Source organism: Triturus cristatus, chromosome 1_2, assembly GCF_964204655.1.
Source record: "Triturus cristatus chromosome 1_2, aTriCri1.1, whole genome shotgun sequence".
In the NCBI taxonomy this organism is placed as follows: Eukaryota; Metazoa; Chordata; class Amphibia; order Caudata; family Salamandridae; genus Triturus; species Triturus cristatus.
This window is the reverse complement of record NC_140580.1, coordinates 980,829,390-980,853,599: the sequence shown is the minus strand read 5'-3', so window position 1 is coordinate 980,853,599 and position 24,210 is coordinate 980,829,390. Positions and strand designations below refer to the sequence as shown.

The 24,210-nt window shown below is 50.4% G+C and overlaps 2 protein-coding genes across 7 annotated transcripts in view; one reads left to right on the top strand and one right to left on the bottom strand.

Moving 5' to 3' along the window:
* The window catches only part of EXD3 (exonuclease 3'-5' domain containing 3), a 2,855,457-nt gene that overhangs the window by 1,241,780 nt on the left and 1,589,467 nt on the right, over positions 1-24,210 (bottom strand). The window lies entirely within an intron of this gene.
* Positions 3,309-16,188, top strand: LOC146868503 (uncharacterized). Its single transcript, XM_085614198.1, has 3 exons — positions 3,309-3,336; positions 14,916-15,097; positions 15,589-16,188. Exons 1-3 carry the CDS (start codon positions 3,309-3,311, stop codon positions 16,186-16,188), a joined length of 810 nt encoding a protein of 269 aa, XP_085470324.1.

The following is a 24,210-nucleotide window of genomic DNA, read 5'->3' as shown; positions in this document are numbered from 1 at the left end:
CGCAGGGTGAGCTCAGCTTTCCCTTCGTCCCCCCACAAGGTTAGACCCCTCGACCCCCCGTTGCAGGGTCCCTCGCCGGGTCCTGCCGCAGAAGTACGCCGCCGGCGTGCCTAGCCTCGAGAAGGGGTCTGGCGACCGGTCTGCCCCGGGCCCTTCCCGGGGTGCCTGGCTGCGTGCCGCGTGTGGCTGTCTGTGGTATCCCACCGGCTGCCCACGCACATGCGCCTCGGGCGTCCTCCTTCGCGGCCGGCTTCTTGGCAAGGGCGAAACCCCTCCAGATGTGATCTGGGGAGAGGGCACACGCTGCCGGGACGCCAGGCCCCCGCTCTGGCTGGGGGTTGGCCTTCCCCGGTTCCCCCCTTATGCTCTGGCGTTTTCTTCCGACTACGACCTCAGATCAGATGTGGCGACCCGCTGAATTTAAGCACATTACTAAGCGGAGGAAAATAAACTAACCAGGATTCCCCCAGTAACGGCGAGTGAAGAGGGAAGAGTCCAGCACCGAATCCCCGCCCGGCGGCGGGCACAGGAAATGTGGCGTACAGAAGACCGGCTACCCGGCGTCACTCAGGGGGCCCAAGTCCTTCTGATCGTGGGAAACCTCCCACCCTAGGGTTTGTGCAAGTTCAAGCTCTACCCCCGCCCAGAACAGCCCTAGGGCGGGACATTGCCACACCATGTGGTAAAAATCAGCTGGGGCGTGGTTGCAGCGCGGGCAGGATGGGGAGGGCCGCAGGCGGGTGCTGTACAGGCGTGTAGGGGTGAGGTATGCCGTGTGGAGGTAGTAGAGTTGGACTAGACGCAACTCGGAAGTGGTCGTCAGGGTCTTGGGTGCCATACGGGCGTCCCTCCAATCCACGTCTCCAGGGGGCCCAGCCACCCCTCCCACCGTGCACAAAGCAGGTCTAGAGATGCGGAGCAGTTGTTCACCAAGGAGCGATAAATCCGCGACACCCCCCCACTTCCCAGGTTCCCCTTCCTCACTTGGGCCTCCAGGGGGCTAAATTCAGGGAAGGAGGCGGGGGACGGAATGTGGACTTGGAGGGCGTGCCTCAGCTGTAAGTACTTGTAGAATTGGGAGGAGTGGAGGGAATGGCGGTGTTGTAGGTCTGCAAACGATCGGATATGGTCCCCCACCCAGACGTCTCCCAGTAGCGAGATCTTGACGTGGTTCCATTTACGGACGTTCTGGAGGGACGAGACCTCTTCCAGCCAGGCCCCACTCCACAGAGGCATCTGCCTAGTGCGTTTCCGGTCCCACTTTACGTAACGTAGGGCGGTTCGCCAGGCCATGAGCACGGTTCTGTTGACGGGGGCTCCCATACATATGGATTTGTGCGAAGTCCATCGACCGGAGTTCCACCCGGTACACCGGGTCAGACCAGCCGCTCGCGAACCAGCCTCGTAGCCAGGTAGTAGAGGAGAAGATTGGTCACCTCCATTCCCCCATCGTAGGGGGGTATGCGGCAATGTGCTAGGGACATGCGCGTCCTCCCTCCTCCCCATAAAAATCGGGTGAGGACGCCATCCAACTCCCGAAACCAACTGCCTGGGAGATGAGTGATCACATTTTGTAAGATGTACAGGAAGCGGGGGAGGACCATCATTTTGAAAAGAGCACTCTTACCGAGGGGATTGAGGGGAAGGGTCTGCCATCTTCAGTGGTCCGCCTTGGCCCTGGTGACCACGGACTTGATATTCAGGGCCCACTCGAGCTCCGGGAGGAGGCCACCCACACCCCCAGGTACTTGAAGGACTGCCTCCGCAGGGGGATGGTTGTTTGCCAGTTGAAGCACGCCCGGGAAGAGTGCAAGGGAACTAGGGTGGAGCCTGAGGCCAGAGATCCGTTCAAAGACCGAAAAGGCGTCCAGACATCGTGGGCCAGAGCTCTCTGGGTCCGCTAGGAAAAGGAGGACGTCGTCGGCGTATAGGGCAATCTTGTCAACCTGGTTCGGGTCCCAGGCCCAGCCGCGGATGAGGGGATCCTGGTGGATGAGGGAAGCCAGGAGTTCCATTGCTAGTGCAAATAGAAGCAGCGAGAGCGGGCAGCCCTGACGGGTGCCCCTCTGAATCGGGAACGCCTCCGAAACCACGCCGTTGATGAGGACCCTCGCCTTGGGAGTAGAGTAAAGGACCCGAATGAGGCGTCGGAAAGGGAGGCCAAAGTCCATCTTCTCCAACACATCCCCAAGGAAACCCCAATCTACCGTATCAAACGCTTTCTCAAAGGCTATGAAGAGCAGTGCCAAATACGGGGTGAGGAGGTGGCGATGCGCAAGGGCAAGATGGAGACGGCGTATGCAGTGCCGGGTCCCCTGGGCAGGCATGAAGCTGCATTGATCTGGGTGAACCAGTTCTTGCAAGTGGGGACAGACCCGTTGGGCCACCACGGTGGCAAAGATTTTAACTTCTGTATTGATAATGGAGATGGGACGGTAGTCCGTACACGCGAGGGAGGGTGGCTGTGTCTTCGGGAGGACTACGATAGCGGCCACATCAGTCTATGGCAGGAAGGACCCCACTTCGACTACGCGTTTGAACAGGTTCATTATGTGTGGGACCAACGTTTCCTTGTAGGCCGCATAGTACTCTTGGGGATCACCATCGGGCCCGGGCGTTTTGCAGGAGTGCAACTGTGAGATAGCCCCATGTATCTCCTCCGGGGTGAAAGGCCGATCCAGGGATTCTGAGTCGGAAAGCTGGGTCTCGGGCTCGGTCAGCAAAGTCGCCAGGAAAGTCTGAGGGGGTTGAGCCGCGTAGAGGGCTGCGTAGTAGCCCGCGAACGTCTGGGCAATGTCCTGGGAGGTAGTATGGTGGGCCCCGATCCCATCACGAATCTCAGGAATGATGTGATTGGCTTTGGGGTAGGACACGAAGTTGTGGAGAAGTTCGCCATTTTCATCCCCCCATCCGTACACGCGCGCCACAGAAGAGCGACAAAGCATTTTAGAGGACTCCAGCGAGATCTGGCAAATTTCTTCTCGGATCAGTGCAAGTTGTCAGTCGGAGTCATCGCTATCATTGGTAGCCTGGGCATCTTCCAGCTGCGCCGCCTGGGCCTCCAGCTGCGCGAGTCGGGCGGATTGTTCCAGACGTTTCGCATGGACCAGACCTCTAGCCACCCGCGCATCACGGCCTTGCTGGACTCCCACAGCGTGCCCGGCGAGGAGACCGAACCCGCATTCATCAAAAAATATTGACTCAGCTCCTGCCCGAGGGATTCCACGAGGCCCGCATCCTGCAGGAGCCAGGCGTTCATTCGCCATACCGTACGGGCACCGCTAGGGGGGTGTCCGAGACGAAGGGAGATGGGGGAGTGGTTTGAGATATCCCTGGGTAAGACTGTGGACCTGGACATCAATTGACAGTCCACGGCAGATAATAGGAACAGGTCGAAACGATAGTGGGTGCGGTGAGCCGCCGAAGTGTGGGTGTATTGGACCTTACGGGGATTCCACACCCTCCAATACAGAGACCCAGGGCCGAGGACCAGTCTGATAGGCGTTTTGCAGAGGCAAGGCGGGCAGCCGATGGGGTACCTGTCGTGTCGCGTGAGGGTTGCAGGACGGCGTTGAAGTCACCCCCTACCACCGTCAGACCTTGTGGGAAGGAGGAGAGCACAAGTGTGAGGCGGCGAAGGGCCGGGGCCATAATGGCGGGTGGAATGTATGTGTACAGGAGATTAAGGGGGTGTCCCTCGATTGTACCCGTCAGGGCCACATAGCGGCCTTGTGAGTCTGTTTCGGCCTGTGTCAGGGTGAAGGGCAGGCCTTTCCGAAGTAGTATGGCCACCCCCCAGGAGCCCCGCGTGAAACCAGAGTGCCAGACCCTGTCAAACCCATACCGGGCAAGGAAGTTACATAGTGAGCCCAGAAGGTGCATTTCCTGCAGGAACAGGATATGTGGCGCATGTCGGTGGGCGCTACGAAGGACAGCAGTGCGTTTTATACGGTCCAGTAGGCCGTTAACATTCCAGGAAAGAATGTGGAGGGCCCTATGTAAGGTGGACGCCATCATGATGGGTAGTGTGGGGAAAAGGGGGCGCAAGCGCGGGCAGTGCCGGGTCCCAATGGGAACACAATCCCACAGCCGGGGCTTCTGGGCAGAAGGTGTGCAATTTGGTGAGTCGTGTGTCTTCGTCAATGGTGTACATGCATGCGTAGCTACCAGTAAGAACAGAGAACAGCGGCCCATGGGCGGCTAAAAATAAACTAACAGGAGACAACGGTCTCCCCCCCTCACCCTCCAACTCCCCCACCCTACACTTCCGAATATGAAGCATCTGTCACCCTGAAAAGGAAAAAACAATTTAAACAACAGTGAGACTAGTCGCTAAGCTAAAATGATTAGCGGAACATGAACATGGCAGAGATGGACCCCCCTCCATGAGATCGGATAAGAGAATCGTGAACAGCTGCAACTACACATGGCACAGGTAAATAACAAGGAATGCAGTTAAGTCCAGGGATAACTGGCTTGTGGCGGCCAAGTGTTCATAGCGACGTCGCTTTTTGATCCTTCGATGCCAGCTCTTCCTATCATTGTGAAGCAGAATTCACCAAGCGTTGCATTGTTCACCCACTAATAGGGAACGTGAGCTGGGTTTAGACCGTCGTGAGACAGGTTAGTTTTACCCTACTGATGATGTGTTGTTGCAATAGTAATCGTGCTCAGTACGAGAGGAACCGCAGGTTCAGACATTTGGTGTATGTACTTGGCTGAGGAGCCAATGGGGCGAAGCTACCATCTGTCGGATTATGACTAAACACCTCTAAATCAGAATCCTCCCTAAATCGTAACGATACCGCAGTGCCGTGGAGCCTCGGTTGGCCTGGGATAGCCGGCCTCTCTCGGGGGCCGGTGCGTAGAGCCGCTCGCTTGGGGACCGGAGCGCGGACGGAAGGATGCCACCTCCATCGCCCTTAAAGTATCGCATGTTCGTGGGGCACCCGGTGCTAAATCATTCGTAGAGGACATGATTGTGGGTCAGGGTTTCTTAAGTAGCAGAGCAGCTACCTCGCTGCGATCTATTGAAAGTCATCCTCTGAGCCAAGCTTTTGTCTCTCCGTACGTGGGAGCCCGTGGACGTCCTCCTCCACCACACCCAGGGGTGGGACCCTCTGCCGCCGGGCCGGTGGGAGGGATGCAGAGGGGGTAACGAGTGTTCGCGGGAGGCTGCCTCCACCACGTGCTCTATGGCACGGGGCCTCCCCTCCCGTCCCTCCCCCACCGGGGTGCGGGGACGGGGGCCACCATCCCTCCTTGCAGGTCGGCAGGGTGACCAGATGGCCTGGGACGGCCGGGTCTCCTTCCTGCGGCTTCTGCGCAAGTTGAGCAGGGAGGCGAGCCGGGGAAGGGGCCTCCCGAGCAGCTGCCTCAGAGTGCCTGCCCACCCTCGCCAGACTGCAAGGGCGACTGGGTACGGCACCATCCCAGGCCATCTGGGGGCTGGGTCGTCCCGGGCCATCTGGTCGCTTGGCTGCGCGACCAGATGGCCCTGCGGGCTGTGTGACCAGATGGCCCTGAGGGCCGGGTGTCCAGATGGCCCTGCAGGCCAGGTGACCAGATGGCTAGCTTACCGGCCGGCCGGGCTAACTCCAACTTTTGTCCTTCCCCAGAGTTCTGTAAGCCCCCACTAAGTGGGCTCCCCGGGCCTGGGCTTAACCCTCCTTCGTTCCAGCAGAGGGTCCGGGTGCTGGGGACCGGGGGGTCCCCCGGGGAGGCTCTCCCCGGCCTCGCTAGGGTTCGGAAGCTGGGACCGGGCCAGGGGCTTGAGCTCCGTCCGGCAGGCCCTGGGGGGCCCAGGGAGGCTCTCCCCGGCCTGGCTAGGGATCGGAAGCTGGGACTGGGCCCAGGGCTCGTGCTCCGTCCCAGGGTGCAGGAGCCCCCAGTCCTGCAAGCCAGCCGAGGGTCCGGGCGCTGGGGACGGAGGGGTCCACCGGGCCCCAAGGAGGCTCTCTCCGGCCTGGCTAGGGTTCGGAAGCTGGGATCGGGCCCGGGGCTCGTGCTGCATCCCAGGGTCCCAGGGTGCGGGAGCCCCCCCCGTCCTGGAAGCCAGTCAAGGGTCCGGGCGCTGGTGACGGGGGTCCACTGGGGCCCGGGGAGGCTCTCCCCGGCCTGGCTAGGGTTCGGAAGCTGGGAACGGGCCCGGGGCTCGTGCTTTGTCCGGCGGGCCCCAGGGTGCGGGAGACACCCGTCCTGCAAGCCAGCTGAGGGTCCGGGCACTGGGGAAGGGTGTCCACCGGGGCCCGGGGCGGCTCTCCCCAGCCTGGCTTGGGTTCAGAAGCTGGGACCGTGTCCGGGGCTCGTGCTCCGTCCGGCAGGCCCCGGGGTGCAGGAGCCCCCCCATCCTGCAAGTCAGCCGAGGGTCCGGGCGCTGGGGACGGGGGTCCACCAGGGCCCGGGGAGGCTCTCCCCGGACTGGCTGCTTTCGGAAGCAGGGACCGGGCCGGGGAGTAGGGGTGGCTGGCTTTATCCGCTACGATGGCGGAGCGGAGTTTTCTGCCCACCCCTAGTAATTGATTAAAAAATGTCCCGGAATTGGCATATAAGGCTATAGAGCCCTGGGGGGGACTTGAAGAATAAGGTTGTACATTGGTTTACTAAGAACACTAACTGTAGTACTAGTTTCCTCTTCCAAAATATAATCATGATGAGACAAGAAAATTGAGTTGGTAACACGGCAAAGTGTTGTCAAGGGGATTGTATTGTTGTAACCTTCCGTTGCCCCGAGGTGGCAAGAGCACTAATTTATGAACTTTCCTATATGTATGCAAGACCATTGAACAATCAGAATGATACTATAATTGCAGTCCCATTAGGAAATTTCTATAATCCAGTTCTTGGACAACCACTTCAGGCTAATAATAGATCTGCCCCCATAGGCCAGTATATCCCACTACCTTTGACTAATAGATTTCTACCTCTTAGAAGCTGTAGTGATCTTGATTGAGGAGGCAGAGCAATCGGTAGTTATAAATCAGTACTTAATAGCTGCCCCACGGTTCAGGTCCTAGATAACAACGAGGCTGCTAGCCAATTTCACAGTTGGCTAGCCAAGGCTGTAAATAAAGGGGCCCCACTGAAAGAAATTAAACCTAGAAGAGCGCTGGCATCATCTCCATGGTACGGTCCGGCATTGAAAAAGTTGAAAGTTCTATGCAGGAAAGCCGACCGTACTTGGAGAATGGAATATAGGATGGAACATAAGATATCTTACAATTTTGCGCTTCATCAATATAAAGAAGCCATTATTTTAGCAAAAACCACCTATTATTCAGCTAAATGAGGCTACTATCTCTACTAAGCAACTCTTTAAAAATGTTGAATTACTATCGAAATCACATCAGAACACCCGCTTTAGCCCTGATTCCGCTTTTTGCAATAAAATGGCCAATTTGTTTCAAAATAAGATCACTATGATTTATGATGAACTTCCGAAAAATAGGCAAGGAGGCGAAGACGGTTCATATGACACAACGGAGGATACGCCGTTGCATTGTCAGCTAAACTTGTTTTGCTCACTTACTCCTATTGAAGTAACTAAATCTATATGTTCCACCAAGTCGGGATCACCTTGGGATCCCTGTCCTCCGACTGTGATACATCAGGTGGCCCAGACCATTAGTAAACATCTAACTCCCATTCTTAATCAGGTGATCAATTCAGGAGTTATCCGATGGTCTGGAAAAAGGCCTGCATCAGACCCATTTTGAAAAAGCCAGCACTAGACACATTAGAGGTTAAAAACAATCGCCCCATCTCTTGCCTACCGATGGCTGCTAAAATCCTTGAGAGGGCAATTAACCAGGAGCTGACATCTTATCTAGTGTTACAGCCCACGGGGTTGGCCGCCGAAAGAACACTGCCTCTGCGCGTTTCAGCGCTCCAAAAACCTGAGGAACTCCAATTCCCAGGAGCCTCGGCGCGATGACGTCAACTACGTCAGTACGTGCGTAAGACAGCGCGTCTTAAGCGCTTCCATGACGGCGAGAAGCTGCCGCTTACTTTTCCGGAGGGAGCTGAGCTGCGAAACAAGGCTGGTAAGGGTGCTCAAGCACCGACACTGATACTACTCGCATTGTGCTCAGATCAGATATACGCTCCGCTTATTTTGGTGGCTGTGTGGGGGTCAACCAGTATCACTAGGGACGCTCTGTTGGCGGAACCATTTGCCGGTTCCTTGCAGAGCGCCCTTTCTCCGTGGACCCCCACTTCAGTTCCTCAAGAGATATTGCCAATGCTTTTTTCACGATTCCAATTGCCCCCGAGTCCCAGGAGCAATTCTCCTTCTCGGGGAGTGGTAGACAATTTACATTTCAATCTTTGCCCCAAGGGTACTTACATAGCCCTACAATCTGTCACCGGTTTGTGGCAGAGCATTTGGATGAGGTGTCAGTTATTCCTGGAGTACAGCTTTGTCATTATACTGATGACGTGTTGATTCAAGGAGAGTCCCAAGAACAGGTGCAGGCTCAGCTAGACAGAATTGTAGAGCATTTGCAGAGCAAAGGGTGGGTGATTAACCCAGAGAAGGTGCAGGGACCCTCCCAGAGTGTGAAGTTTTTGGGTATTCAGTGGCATCAGGGGCATAGAGAGGTGCTGCCACAAGTAAGGCAAAAGATCAAGGAGTTTGAAGTGCCGCGAAACAGGAAGGAGGCGCAGCGCTTCATTGGATTGTTTGGTTTTTGGAGACAGCACATTCCCCATTTGAGTCAGATCTTGGCCCCTCTGTACAAGGTTACACGGAAGAAGCATGAGTTTGAGTGGGGCGAGGCCCAGCAACAGGCATTTGAGTCAGCGAAGGAGGCTATACAGCGTGCCCTGGATCTATGGCCCATACGAGAGGGGAGCATTGATTTGAATGTAACAGTCCAGGATCAGTATGCGACCTGGAGCCTGTGGCAAAAACAGGGGAGACCGAAGGTGCCCCTAGGGTTTTGGACAAAGAAACTACCTGATGCTGGAGAGAGGTACACTCAGGGGCGTAGCTAGAGCTTCTGGCGCCCGGGGCTATCCCTCAGATTGCCGCCCATGGCAGGTAGCGGGAGTGGGGGGATGCTGAGTAAAAAGAACGGCAAGCACTTGAAAGAGGTCCTAGAGACACGTGATATCGCTGCTAATAGTTACCTCGATCATGCAAGTTACATGACACAGGCCAAGGCTACAAAGTTGAATACACCGGCAGTACAAAGACATACAATTGATGAACGGAATGCAGAACAAATCAAAACATTCACCCCCAGTCAAGAGATCAGGGTTAAATCCGTCATTCTTTTGCTCACCATGCAACCCCAGTTTAGGCTTGGTCATATGCAAATCAAGACTGATTTGCATATGGCTGGGTTCAAAGTGGAATGGCATAGGGAGCAAAAAAATGAAGGCTTTAGGCCCAGATCTCTGTATTGAGGTGAATGTATGACATTGTTCTGCATTCTGTCCATCAATTGTTCTTTTTGCAATAATAATATACAAGTACAGAAGTATCAAGGTTGACTTGTTTGCAACCTCCAGCATATTTAACCAAAAATATGACCAGAGTCCTATATGCAGTGGCAATGTGTTGGTCTGAATAGATGTTATTACACCTTCCTAAATTGAGGCTATTAATAACTCATCGCAATTTGTTTCTGCTTTTGAGCACTCTTCAGGACTTTAAAAAGTTAATGATTGTGTTGTATGACTGTCAGATGCTTGCTAACCAACATGATTTCAGATCTGTGCTGTGTTTATTCGCAATCGTGGCTGCGACTCTCTCGGTGATGGCTCACAAATCTGACTGGACACTTTCATGCAAACTGCGTCCCCTGTCCAGCTTGCTGACCTTATTTCCCACAGCTTGCGATTGGCTTTTTGTTCTTGGGAGATTATTGATGCCGGGGTTGCACGCTGTAGAGCTATTGTCTCCGGCCTCGGTCAGGCTTGCCCTCACAGCAGCTCACTTGTAGTCAGTGTCCAAGGACAGTCAAAACCTTGTCTTGTTACAAACCATTGCAAAGCTGTAAGAGGAACATGTCCAGGAATCAAATGTCACTTTAAAGTTTTAAGGTCCCGCCTTTGTGTGTAAGTGGCTCTAACATCCAGTGTCACACTGAGAAAGCATGAGCGGTTCTTGGTAGCCTTTGGTGAGAGGAAGTCAGAAACCTTTGTAAGGGCAGCTGGTTTCCTTTCCTTTCTTTTGCACCCTGCATTCTGAGTCACTATGGCTACTCTAGAGCCATGCATGTAAAACGTGGTTTGCATTAACATAGAACACATGCTTGTACATGCTGATCTCTTGTGATGAGCCTACACACATACTAGACCAGAAATTTCACTTATAAGGTGGTGGCTATGGAAGATCAAAATAAAGAGAAAGGATACCTATTAACATGTATTTGATAACACAAGTAAGAAGAGTAATGGTTTCATTCTCAGGAATGTTCTAAGATGATATTGTTCCTATCACTTGCCAACAAGACCAAAGACAGCAATCGCATATTTCGACCTGAAGCAAACTTTAGTTTCTTTATCGCCTGCTGTTCGGTGCTCAGCAGCATGGCAGGCTGTCTCCAAAACCAAGGCTAGCTTGAAACCTATGGTAATTAATTCTGTATCTGGGACCCCATGCTTCTTTACCCCTTTCAGTTCTGAGTTTTTTCTTGGAGATCCGATGAATTTAACCATACATAATAAATAACGCTTCTTAGGGAGTGCCAGTTTTCCTGATAGAGTTTTTTAGAGTGTAAGTCAAAAGCAAACCAGCCGAAGCCTGGAATGGCTTAGGTTCCTCTCACAAATTAAGTTACTCAGGGAAAGAATGAAATTTTAAATGTGGCTGACAAATAAGCAAGAAATAATCTTTGTGAGATTTTAAAAAACCGATGGTAACTTCATAGCTTTACTTGATCATCCATAGGGGATTAAGGATGTAACGCACATTTTATAAACCAATAAAAAACACCAAATAGCTTGTTTAAAGATTCAGAGGTCTTCACAAATAGGGTTTAACCTAACAGTGAAACTTAGAATCCTAATAAAAGCAGGTGTGAGAACAATTGAGAGCTCCTTTAGGCATACATGACAGTAGACTCACATAGCCCCAACATCAGACTACAAGTGTCCTCTGCAATGCAGGTTGTTTTGTGTTCAGAAAGTTACAGCCAGTAACTGTATGCACACAAATAACAGAAGGGAGTAGTCCTTTAAAATCTAAAATGTATATAAAAGTTGCAAGGATCAGGTGCCTTTAAAGCACACTGTTGGATTCAAAACATAGATATTAGGATTACATGCAGTAAGAAAACGATGAGCCATAGGCACAAAAATCTGGTCACAAAGTACTGGCTGCATATTGCGAACAGTTAAGACTTTTAAGAAGTGCTGTAGGTTTAATCTTAAAAATCCAAATCGTTGTGGGTCCGAATCTGACCTACCTTATGAAAATTAGGGTAGATCACAAATTGCGACACAGTACTACTGGATAAATTACAGGGATGGTGGCCTGCTGGGGTCAGCAGACCACCATGTCTGTAATTACTTTTTAGTCAATTACATTTTTTATGCTAAGTTGTGTAATATGCCAGTGGTCAAACGTTTTGATTTCTGATTGCAAATGCAATAGGTCTTGCAATTGTTTGATTTAGAGCTATTGGCATTGCAAATGTTAGTGTATATCTGTAATAAAAAGAAGGTAAATGAAGCCTTTAAAGCATGCAGTTTAAATACACGTGACAAACAGTTTCCATTAAAACGACTGTGAGGGCCCCTGAACAGCTGTACTGTACAACTTCCTCCTCCCCTGTCACTAGCAATCACCTCAGAGGCCTGCTCCAAATATAATTACCACTCTCGTCACGGTCAGATTTTGGGCACAAATATTTCTCACATCATGTATAATCACCTGGTTAATTATCCATAGTAGCCCCTTTCCCCTTCTTGGGCCTCTGTCTTCGGGGGGGGGGACTGGTGCTTGTCCGCTCTTCATAAAGATTGTCTGTGCTTCGCCATGCCTTTGTGTTCAGGCGCCGCTGCCTCCTCATGCTACTATCTCTTATAGTGAGCCCTGGTTCTTAGGCCTCGAAGCAGTAGCTGCCTGATGAAACTAACTTGTGTGGTGTGCGGAGCAGGCCCTTTTCTTTTCCTGCTGTTTGGCCCGGCTCTGATACGATGCTCTCAACCTGCCTTTCAGTTCCATAATTAATGTGGCCACATCCCGACATGGAAGGCGTAGACATCATTGGCACGGAGAGCAGTGGTGTAACGAAAGTTGAGGGGGCCCCCCTGCACAGTACATTGAGGGGCCCCGCTCCGGATTTAACATAGCTGCCAAGGTTTCAGATTGCTATGTGTTGCATTTTCATAATTTCAGTGGAATTATGAGTGACATTTCAACGACTATGAGTGACACTTTCTCGCAAGCAAATCAAGCAATGAAGACAAGGGAAACATATAAATATCAGAAATTACACCGATTAAAGTACAGCTCCTAATGTTTCAGATTGCTTATGTTTGACATTTTCATAGATTCAGTGGATTTATGAGAGACATTCAGTGACTAAATTTGTGAGGAGACACTTTCCTGCAACCAAAATCACACAATGAAGTCCATGGAAACAGACAAATATCAGAAAACACACTCATTTGTGCAACATGAAAGTCACACTCTGCAGCAGGTGCTTTTAAAGCTATTTGTTAATTTCTAAATAATCAGTACCCTACGCCCCAACCGCAGCTTCAGGTGAGGCTGAACCACAAGTAACAAAGGGAACTCTGTGACAAAAGCGGCAACCCACTGAACTATCCACATACAATACAGTTCTGTAATATGCTGGTAGCCTTTCTTTATAGCAGGCATATTAACTGTCTGCGCTACTTTATGGTGAGAGTGAAAACTATCAGTAGAGAACAGTATGACCACTGTCCAGTGGGAACTTTAATCACCCGATTTATATGTGACTTTCACTTAGCAAGTCTCTTAGTGTTGCGAAAATAAAATCTGCGGCTTCGTACTGTCAAGCAAAGATATTAAACCCTTTGAACTAATAAATCAGCAAAACAACTGCTGGTTTAATTAGACAAAACTCCCACCTTAGATGGCTCTGTATTTTCAGCACAGACAACTTTAGTGTGCCATTTGCACGGCGCTGTGCTGTGATGGGGCCCCCTCCCCATTCTCGTAACAAATATATTAAAAGGCAGGAGTAAATTATATTAAAATGTGACTTACTTAGTCTCTTGATAGAATGACGTACCGAGAGGAGCTGCTGTGGGACCCTAGAGATTGATTTCCTGTCTGTTCTTCAGAGTCAGAGCGAGCAGTGCTGCACTGCCTCTGCATGTGCCACCTGCTCCCAATGAGACTCATCCTGTTAATGGTGAGTTCGGGGCACAAGTTAGGCTCTGCCTGGGCAGGGCACAGCAACAGCCCATGGCGAGTTCAGGAGGAGGTGATTGGTTCTCGAACACCGGCTTCCTGCTTTTCTCGGCCTGGCCATGCAGCAGAATAGCGAGTAATTTCCTGGGTGCTTGGGGCCCAGCTGGTGGGCAGGAAATTGAACATCCTGCTACAGCCTGGGCCCACGGACACGGCTCCTGCCCAACCGTGTGTCCACGTGGGACCTGAGAGACTCCGGCTCTTTGTGCCTCAGCCCGTCTTATTGGGGGCCAAAATTCCCCTTCTCTCGGGTGATAGGTAGCGTGGTGTAACATAACCTCTCCAGTTTTGCCAGGTCTGTCACGTCAGCGCGTGGTGGTGGCTCACGTTACTGCTACATTTTAACAGCACTGCGCAGGGGCTGTCCAAAACATGCTGCCCAGGGCCGTTATTCGTAGCGCTTTTGCGCGCTACGTGATTGACGGCCCTGGGAACCACATACAAGGTTATGCCGCGCACCGCACCACCACCACTATGCTAGGTGGTCCGTGCGTGCACTGCAGCCGGTGCGCTTGCTGGCAGTTATTGCATGTCACGTGTGCAGACAGGGTTCCTCAACGACAGACTCACAGTCGCGCGCATGGGGTGGGTGCTGGCTGGGTCAGTAACGTGTATGTCACTGTGTGACAAAAAAAGGCTGCTGCCGTGTGCCACCAGGGTCGTGCAACCGCCGGCCGCCACCAACCCCAAAATAGTGCCGCCTGGGGCGGACCGCCCCCTCCGCCCCCCCCCCCTAGCTACGCCAGTGGGTACACTCCTTTCGAAAAGCAGTTGTTGCCATGTTATTGGGCTCTGGTGGATACCGAGCAATTAACCCTGGGGCACAATGTATTTTTGAGACCTGAAATTCCTATCATGCAATGGGTGATGAGCTCACCCAAGAAACACAGGATTGGGCATGCACAGGAGGCTAGCGTCATTAAGTGGAAATGGTACATACAAGACAGGGCACGAGTGGGTCCTAAAGGTACCGCAGTGCTGCATGAGCAAGTGGCGCAAACTCCAGTAGCAGATGCAGAAATGTTGCAAGATGTACCCAAAGTGCGAGAGTCCCCAGTGAAATGGGGCGGGCCATTCTCAGAGTTGTCCGCGGAGGACAAAAAGCATGTGTGGTTTACAGATGGCTAAGCCAGATATCTGGGGACCAAGAGACATTGGAAAGCGGTGTCATACAATCCTGTGACCAAAAAGTTGCTGTTGACTACTGGAGAGGGAAGAAGTAGTCAGTTTGCAAAATTGTACGCCGTTTACCAGGCTTTAAAGCAAGAGCTCCCTGGTACATGTCACATTTATACTGATTCATGGTCCACGGCCAATGGGTTAGCCACTTGGCTTCCCACATGGCATGCTCATAATTGGATGATTCACAATAGGGAGGATTGGGGAAAGGAGTTGTGGCAGGAGATTTGGGAATTGTTATCCCAGAGTACAGTCACAGTTTATCATGTTGATGCTCATTGCCCGACTGACTCACTAGAGCGTTGGTGCAATTCCTTTGCAGACCAAGAAGCGAAGATTCGTGAAGCTGAGGTGGCGACGCAGGATTCTGACTTGGTGGGCATGGCTAAATGGGCGCATCAGAAAAGCGGACATTTGGGCGAGCGAGCCACTAGCAGGTGGGCAGAAAGTAGAGGGATGCATATTCCCCTAGATTTGATTAAAACTGCTATCATTCACTGTCCCGTTTGTCAGCATACCCAACACAGACCGGTTCCACAGGTAGTGAGAGGCCAGCTAGGCAGAGGGAAGTTGCCAGGGCAAATATGGCAAATTGATTTCATCGGGCCAATGCCAATGAGTCGAGGATGTCAGTATGCCTGCACGGTGGTGGATACCTATTTTGGCTATCTCATAGCCTTTCCATGCAAGAGAGCAACCCAGTCTAACACTCTGAAAACTTTGAATTTGTTGATTTTGTATTACAGAATTCCTTTGCAGGTCCTGAGTGACAATGGGTCACACTTTAAAGGAAAGATGGTGCAAGATTTTTGTGTGCAGCATAACATTGAGTGGATCTATCACATACCCTACTACCCACAGGCAGCGGGTTTGATTTAGAGAATGAATGGCTTGTTGAAAGACCAGTTGAAAAAGTTGACTGATGGGTCATTGAAGGGGTGGAGGGATCACTTGTCTGATGCATTGCAAATTTTGAACAACCAACCCCTTGCTAGTGCAGAAACTCCTTTGATGCGCATGTTGACCCCAGCTTTGCAGACCATCCCCATGTGGCCACAAACACGATTCTGTACTGGGAGACAGCTCCCGGAGCTTTAGCTCCATATCGTGCCACACCAGAAGCTGCTGGTCTTGATTTACATGCCCTGAAATTCTATCGACTGCAACCACGAGACATTACCTTGATTGAGACAGGAGTTGGAGTTCAAATTCCCCCAGAGCATTTCGGACTGATCGCTCCTCGATCTGGGCTTGCCCTTAAAGGCATCCAGGTTTTGGGAGGGGTGATCGATGCCGATTACCAGGGGGAGATCAAAGTTATTCTGTTGAACAGTGGAGACAATGATCTGATTGTGCAACCCGGTGACCGAGTTGCCCAAATGGTCATCATGCCGGTTTATGGAGGAAATGTCATGAAGGGGACGGCCCCAGCCCTTCTAACTGTGCAAGGAAAGGGCGGGTTCGGATCTACTGACAAGAACCCAGGAGCGAAAGTATGGGTAGAGTCCCCAAACAAACCTCCTGAACCTGCAGAATTAATCGCTAAAGGAAAGGATAATATCCTTGTCATCATGAGACCCGGACAGGAAAAGTAGGAAAATGTACCTGCTGAAAAATGTTATTTACGAGAGTGATTATACCAGTTTGTTTTCTGTTTCTAGATCACAGTATGGCTTGCCGCTGCGATGCTTGCGCTGTGTGGTCTGTGTTTGGACGTGTCCGGAGGGGTCCGGGAGGGCCCGGGGATGCCGAAGGGGATCAACCGCCCGAGTCGGATGACAGCATTGTTGCAGCAACCAGATAACATCTGGACCTACTTGGCCGAGAATGTGCTGAACACTTCCCACTTCTGTATGAGAAATCTTCAGAGTACAGCTGATATGATATCCACTTGTCTTGTTGCCGTACCTACCCCTGCACGTGTGCTTCTCCACATCTTCAACCAAACTAACTTTGATGGAGTAGTGGAGGAAACTGATGTTCAAACACATCTGAGTCTTTATGAGTACTGTCGTTTATAATCTCTGGAGGAACATGACAAGTATTGTTCCCTACAACATCACTACTGGAGACGTTTGCTATCAACTAACTTGTGACCCTGCCAAAATTGGCAAGTGTGGTCAATTGAAACTAGAGAAAAGCACACAACTGACCACTGATCAACAAACATTATGTCAGTCACGACATGACAGCTTTTGCAGTAATGTTACCAATCATATGGTCTGTAATCATACAGTATTAACCGCTAGCCATGTTAACCATGTGAAATTATCTAAGGGATACTTACATACCAGCTAATATAACTGGAGGACCTTGTGCCTTATCACAATTAAGTCTTATGCTTTTTCCTATGCAGTCTATCACACATATTCGGTCCCCCAGAGCTGCTGTTCAATTACCTGAGGATTGTGATTCTAACATTGACTTGCTTTCTAGGGCAGAGTATACGAGTTTGGCTATTTCCATTGTAGGAGTGCCAGGACTGTCCGTTTATAATGCAAGAACTATTGCTAAGCTTGCCTGTTTAATTGCGAAGAATCTCAATCATACTTCTGCCGCTTTAGCTGATTTACTATTAGATGTTCAAGGAACGAGAAAAGCTGTTTTGCAGAATAGGGCAGCTGTGGATTATTTGTTGTTGAAACGCAACCACGGTTGCGAGGACTTTGATGGACTCTGTTGTTTCAATTTATCTGATCATTCTACATCTATCCATGCACATATTAATGCTTTAAAAGATTTAGTGAAAGGGGTTACCCAAAATGTTGATCAAGGATGGTGGGATTGGTTGTTTGGGTGGCTACCTAATTTTGGACAGCTTCGTTATATCCTGGGTGTTATCGTAGTGATTATTGGTGTTTCTATTTCATTATGCTGTTGTATTCAATGTATTCCTAATCTTCTCTCCCTTCTTCGTCCCAGATCCATAGTATTTAGACCAATGGGATATGATGGGTGACTCGAGGGTCAAGGGGTGGAATGTATTGCATTTGCCATTTTACACGTTACACGTGCTTAACTGCATATTGACCTCGATTCCATGTGATGCTCTGGTCTTCCATTTTGTTGTATTGCATTTCCATTTTGTGCTGCTTTGACCTGTAGTTACACTTCAGCAGTAACAAACATGTTTTTCACGTAAACCAGTACGAGCTGGTGCAAGACATACCTCGTGAGGTTATTTTGTGCCTTGAGCTTGTTTTTGTGCATTTTATGCTTATCTCTAGGACATAGGGAGGATGCGCTGTGCAAGGCTCTCCAAGGCCGGAGATAGGGAAAGGAATGTCTTTTGCCTCGGCGCACCCAAGCAGAATCTGGCCAGGTCTGTACGGGTGGGTCTGACACAGAGATGCGGCCAGCACCTATGATGGATAGATGGGCGAGAACGCCTGCTAAAGGGTTCTCGAACGTGTTGATTTAACTATAAAAAGCGGTGTCCGTGAGATGGAGCTCAGGAACTCAGTCTTGGAGTGGACGCACTCGCGGGACGACTTTGGTGCCCGGAGAGATTACTGCCCCAGTCTCTACAGGGTTCCCGACTTGGTGTTTTCGGTGCTTGGCCAGGGATGGTGAAGACTCCGGTGCAGACGCATCTGGTGAGGTGCTTTGTACATTAACTGTTTATATGTCTAGATTCCAGATCTCATATTTGTGTATATATATATAGTGTGGTGTATTCATTATTTCACTTGGTGCCTAAGAACTTACTAGCTTCAGTGACTTATTGCCTTTGTCTACGATACTAATAAAGCTCATTTTACCTCCAGAGGAGTGTTGGAGTTTCTGTGTAAGTAAGTGGTGTGCGTAAGTTTAGATTACGCAAGTGGGCAAGGCAATACAGGTTGGCAGAAATAGCATACAACAGCGCTATACACAGCTCCACCAAATACTCCCCTTTTTTCTGCTCTTATGGGTATCATCCTAGGTTTATCCCTTTTCTACATCCGGTTAGGAATGTGGCAGTCCCAGAAGTGAGGCAGAGGATTCACCACATACAAAAAACACTAAAAGAAACACAGGACAGGTTGAGAAAAGCAAAAAAACGCTACAAAGCCTACGCCGACAGACATAGGCATCCAGGACCTATTTATAAGTTAGGGGATTATGTATGGGTGTCTACCAGAAATATCCGATTCAAGAAGTATAGCATTTTCAATCCTAAATACATCGGCCTGTACAAGGTGATAAAGCTCATAAATCCAGTAGCGGTTAAAGTAGCTTTACCCTCCCTCTCTCAGAATCCACCTATCCTTTCACATATCGTTAGAGAAGCCCGCTCGTTCACTAGGCAAAAGGAGTTTGCCTCCAATTTTGGAGGACGACGAATTGGAATACGAAGTAAGGGATATCCTTGATTCCAAGATATATCGGACCAAATTATGGTACTTAATAGCTTGGAAGGGATACGGGGAAGAAGAGAACACTTGGGAACCTGCCGAAGGAGTACACGCCCCTAAATATGTCCGGCAGTTCCACAAACGCTTCCCAAATAAACCATGCCTTTGTCAGTGTTCTTCAGGAGAGGGATGTACTGTTACAGCCCACGGGGTTGGCAGCCGAAAGAACACTGCCTCAGCGCGTTTCAGCGCTCCAAAAACCTGAGGAACTCCATGTGAGAAGTTGGCCTAATATATGATGTCACTAATTCTAGTGTACACCTTGTATCAGTCCAACCAACCCTTATGGTGATTGGTTGTAAAGTCAACCTTATAGACCAGCTATCCTAGTGGTAGCATGGACAAGAGCAGTCTTAGGCTAAACTCTGAATGGCATGTGAAGCCAGCTGTTATACCATATGTAATCCCTTGAATACCAAATGAAAGGACACCACAACAGATATATATAAAAATAGAATGTATTTATTCTAGTCAAACCCTCAGCACTCTTTATGAGATTCGAGGTAAGTACAACACAGTCTTATTTAAGCATACATTAAGTCACACAGGTAAGTAATACAGTTAGGCCCTAGGGGCCACGCAAACCATATACTAAGTAAGTGGTATAAGAACCACTGTCACAAACACAGGATAGGCCTAGGCCATCGCTGGGGCTACACTATACTACCAAAGGTTAGGAAGTGGGAGGCCCACGGGATTCAGGTGCAGAGTGGAAACACTCACGCGTAATGTGTAAAAGTCGATAGAAATGGAAGTTATTAGAAATTAACAGTTTTAGGGCACTTCTGGTATAGCTAGGAAGTCGAGACTTGGAAACTAGACCCTAGGATAGTCACTACCCTTGTGAGCACCGAAGTACTCAAGTTACCTAGCCCACGGGCTGCGGGTGCATAGGTGTGAACTTGCGTCGGGTTTCGTCGTTGACTCCTATGGATGCCTGAAGGAAAGTTGCTGACAGGCAGTCAGTGAAGAGTGTCCGGTGGATCCCAAAGAGGGGATCAAGAAGGAAGGAACCTGCAAGCAGAACAGACAGAGCCCAGGTCACCAGCCAGGAGCCGGGAAGGAACCAGGCGATGTCGTGAAGATGCAGGTGAAGAGGTGAAGCTTGTCGCAGAAGCCACGTGTACCAGGAGGCGTCGAGGATGACCAGGACCAGGAGGTGAGCTGTCCCACGAAGGCTCTTGCTGTCGGCGGCGTCGAAGTCGAGTCAGGACCCAACAAGCCTTGGCAAGCGGAACCCACGCAGGATGGAGGACTTGCTTCTGGTGCAGACCAGGAAGGTCTGGGGTGCTTCTCTTTCACAGAGGAGCGGGTGCCAGTCTGGAGGAGCCGGACCAGCAAGATGAAAGTAAAGGTTTGTCGTCGCAGAGGCTACTAGCCAGCAACCGGACAACACGTCGAGCAACACAGGTGCAGAAGGGCCCCACGCAGAACACGTGAAGTGTGGGGAGCTGATCTTCTTTGCAGATGGTGCTCGGGATGGGGGCTTCTCAATTCCCCAAGCACAGCCTCGAGGGAGCCTCGGAAGTCACGCTATTCAGGTACTAGCCACTTTTCCCAGGTCGCTGGTCCCACGTCCCTCGTCGCCTCCACGGGTCTCAGCTTCGCTGGAGATGTGGATCTGGTTCAGAGGTGTCTGGAAGTCTCGGCGCTGGTCAGTCTCTGCAGTCGTCCCTCGTAGGATTCAGTCGCAAAGCAAGCAGCGGTCGCTGGATGGTGCCTGGTTGCCCAGGGTGGTCACTCCTTGGCCACAAGGGAGATTTCTTTAGTCTTCTTCCTGAGGTCGAATGTCGAAGGCCCAGAGTTTCTGTTCAAGTTGCAGATTCAGGTTAATCTAATTTAGCAGGGCTCAGCTAGCTACTGATATACTGGGCTACCTGCAAGGTCCCTCCTATGGGTGGGACCAGGTAGGGGAGTGGCTACACCCCATTTCCTTTGTCCAGTTTTGCGCCAGAGCTGGGGCTGGAGTGCCCCAGCGCCGGTTTGAACTGGACTATGCATGGGACACCTTGTGTGCCCCAGGCAGTGTCTAGTTTCTTTCATCCCTCCCTGCCCCAATACACTAACTCCTGTCTGGGGTGGTGCTCGCACCTCCCAAGGCAGGAAACCTATTGTCCAAGCCTCCCTAGCTGGGAGGACTCCCAGCAGCAGGAGGTCAGACTTGTGTCTGTGGCAGCAGCATCCATTTTGTGATGCCGGGGCTCTGGTTAACTTTAACCGGGTAAGTAGGTTTCAACATGTCTTCTCCCTCTAGAAGGGAGGAATAATATCCTCATGGCCAGAAATGGTATGGGGGTATTATTCCAAAGTGTTAGACACCTTACACGACATGTTTCGATAAAGCCAAACCATAGTTACCATAACCGTTTAAGATTATAAGGTACTTTAAGAGTATATGGTAGGCTATATCATAGAACAGGTATAAGGACATGGTTCCGAAAGCTGCAGACAGGCTCAGCTCATGCTAGAGCACCATCTCACATGTTACCAAGCACTCTGCCTCCAGGATTGTTAAGGCCTGCCATAGGAGTGGCTGATAGGTACACATGTGTCTATATATAAGGTAGGTATAGGAATACTACACCTAAGCAAGGAGTGATTACACGACCTTGCCCCAGCTGAGTGATCAGCCAGTTGTGTCATAATGGAAGGCCAGGCCAGGGGTGGCACAATATATGCTGCAGCCCCTGGTAGGCCTAGGGTACACCTATTCCCTGGGTACCTAAGGTACACTATACAGGGGCCAATAAGGTGACCCTAACCAATTGGGTTATGCACCTAAAGTACACAGTATGAATTTAGAGAGAGAACAGCTGGACTGTGGGTCTGATTAGCAGGCCCACAGCCACATCTAAGTTGAAAACCAGTGACGCAAAAGCAAAAAGTGGGGGTGAACATAGAAAGCAGACCCTACTCTCCTACACTCCAATTCCCAGGAGCCTCGGCAAGATGACCTCAACAACGTCAGTACTCGCGCTGCCGCTTACTTTTCCGGAGGGAGCTGAGCTGCGAAACAAGGCTGGTAAGGGTGCTCAAGCACCGACACTGATACTACCCGCATTGTGCTCAGATCAGCTATACGCTCCGCTTATTTTGGTGGCTGTGTGGGGGTCAACCAGTATCACTAGGGACGCTCTGTTGGCGCAACCATTCACCGGTTCCTTGCAGAGCGCCCTTTCTCCGTGGACCCCCACTTCAGTTCCTCTCGAAGATTTGAGAGGAGAACCTTGTTCCCCCGATGGTAAAACTTGACTTAACGCTGTGCCTAGTTTGGGGGTGCAGAGGGACAAGCGCTAGAACTTCGTCTTTCCCTGTTGGCGAGCGCTCTGCTGCTCTTGCAGGGAAGACGCCTGAGAATCCCTCATGGGGCAGGATTGCCCACTTCGTCTTTCCCTGTTGGCGAGCTATCAGAAGCTCTTGCAGGGAAGGCGCCCTGTGTTTCCTTTCAAGGCAGGATTGCCCAAGTTCACTTTTCCTGTTTGGAAGCTTTACATGGCTCTTGCAAGGAAAGCTCAGTATTGATTTAATTTCCGTAAACACACTATTTGTACTCACCACCTAGAAACTACGAGAAACAGTTTGGTATCAAGTTTATTTGCTGGCATACAAGCTGATGTTCCCCGATTGATAAGTCCTATCTAAGACTCATTGGAGAGGCTGAATGGATTTGGGTTCTGTTTAAGTCTATGAAATGTGTGTACTGGTTGTGTAATTCATGCTGGCTCCTTTATCTATATATCCTATAGCAGGGGTATAGCGAGTGAGCAGGAGGACGGCTCTTCCCCCCCCTGCTTCAATCTACAGGAAGGTTATATAGGTAGGTAGCCCCTTCCTGTGTTAGCCTCGCTTGGGTATGCACATGTCTTGCAATTATTTACCCTGATATTCTTCCTGCAGAACTAATAGCATGCATCCAGGTGTGTGACACTTCCAGAATTAGCAGAGGAGATATTTCTTTCTTTACAGGTATGGAATACTGTTAGACAAGCCTTCCTTAGCAAGGGTCAATGCGGGGACAGGAAGATTGATGTGTACTGCTGCTGTTTTCTTATAGTGTTTGGTTGTCATTTCAGGTCTCTCTCCGTGCTGTACCCTTCCTACCCTTCTCCCGCTTGACCACTCCATGGAGTCTGTGTAGACAAATTCAGACCGCGGTGGTGTCGAGAGGTGGACCATTACTTGCAACGTTCGATCCTGAGGATTCCAGGCCACAGCATCTAGTCAGCAATAACCTGCTGGATTGCAGTCAGCATGGCTTCCGGTCAGAAAACTTCCATCTGCCATGTGGAGTCCCACAGGGTTCGGCACTGTCACCAACGCTCTTTAATATCTATGTGACCCCTCTTGCCAGTCTCATGGGTTCTCGTTTGTGTCGTACGCCGACGAAACCCAAATTATCATCTCGGTATCAAAACAGTCGGAGCAGGTAGCGGCTAGATTCCATGAGTGTCTGAGGCACATCATGAGCTTGATGTGCAATAATTTACTAAAGATCAATACGGATAAGACTGAGATCATGGAGTTTGGTGGCGGGCCGTCCCTGTGGGATCACACTTGGTGGCCGGTAGAGGCGGGCATTCGCCCAATACCATCCACGAAAGTGGGGTTTTCTGCTCAGATCAATCATGTAACCTCCACTTGCTTCTACATTCTGAAGCTATTGTGGAAGGTGTTCCCTTTTATTCCTCAGGAGCTTCAAAAAAACTGTCATTGTGGCCTTAGTCTTATCCCGATTAGACTATTGCAATGCTCTTTTCGTGGGTATTGACAAGGCACAGAAGGCCAAACTGCAGTCGATACAAAATGCGGCTGCACGAATTCTTCTGAATATCCCAAAAGGTCACCCCACTTCGGCAGCTATTAAGTCGCTACATTGGCTTCCAATATAGCAACGCATGGATTTTAAGGCCTTATGCCTAGTGCATAAGACGTTATACGGCGGAGCTGATTCCGACCTGCAAAAAATCTTTCTGTGGTATATCCCTAACAGAAGTCTCAGATCGGCAAACGCCGACCTTATTTGTACTACCAAAGTCCGTAGAGCCAGATGGGGGGTAGAAGCCTGTCACATTGTGCAGCTCGGTTGTGGAACCAATTGCCCATTACGCTCAGACTTCAACCAAGCTTGACAGTTTTCAGGAAGCAAATAAAAACATGGCTATTTCCGGGGTTTTAATCTGATTAGTTTTAATACTCATAGATCTCTTTCTCACTCTTAAC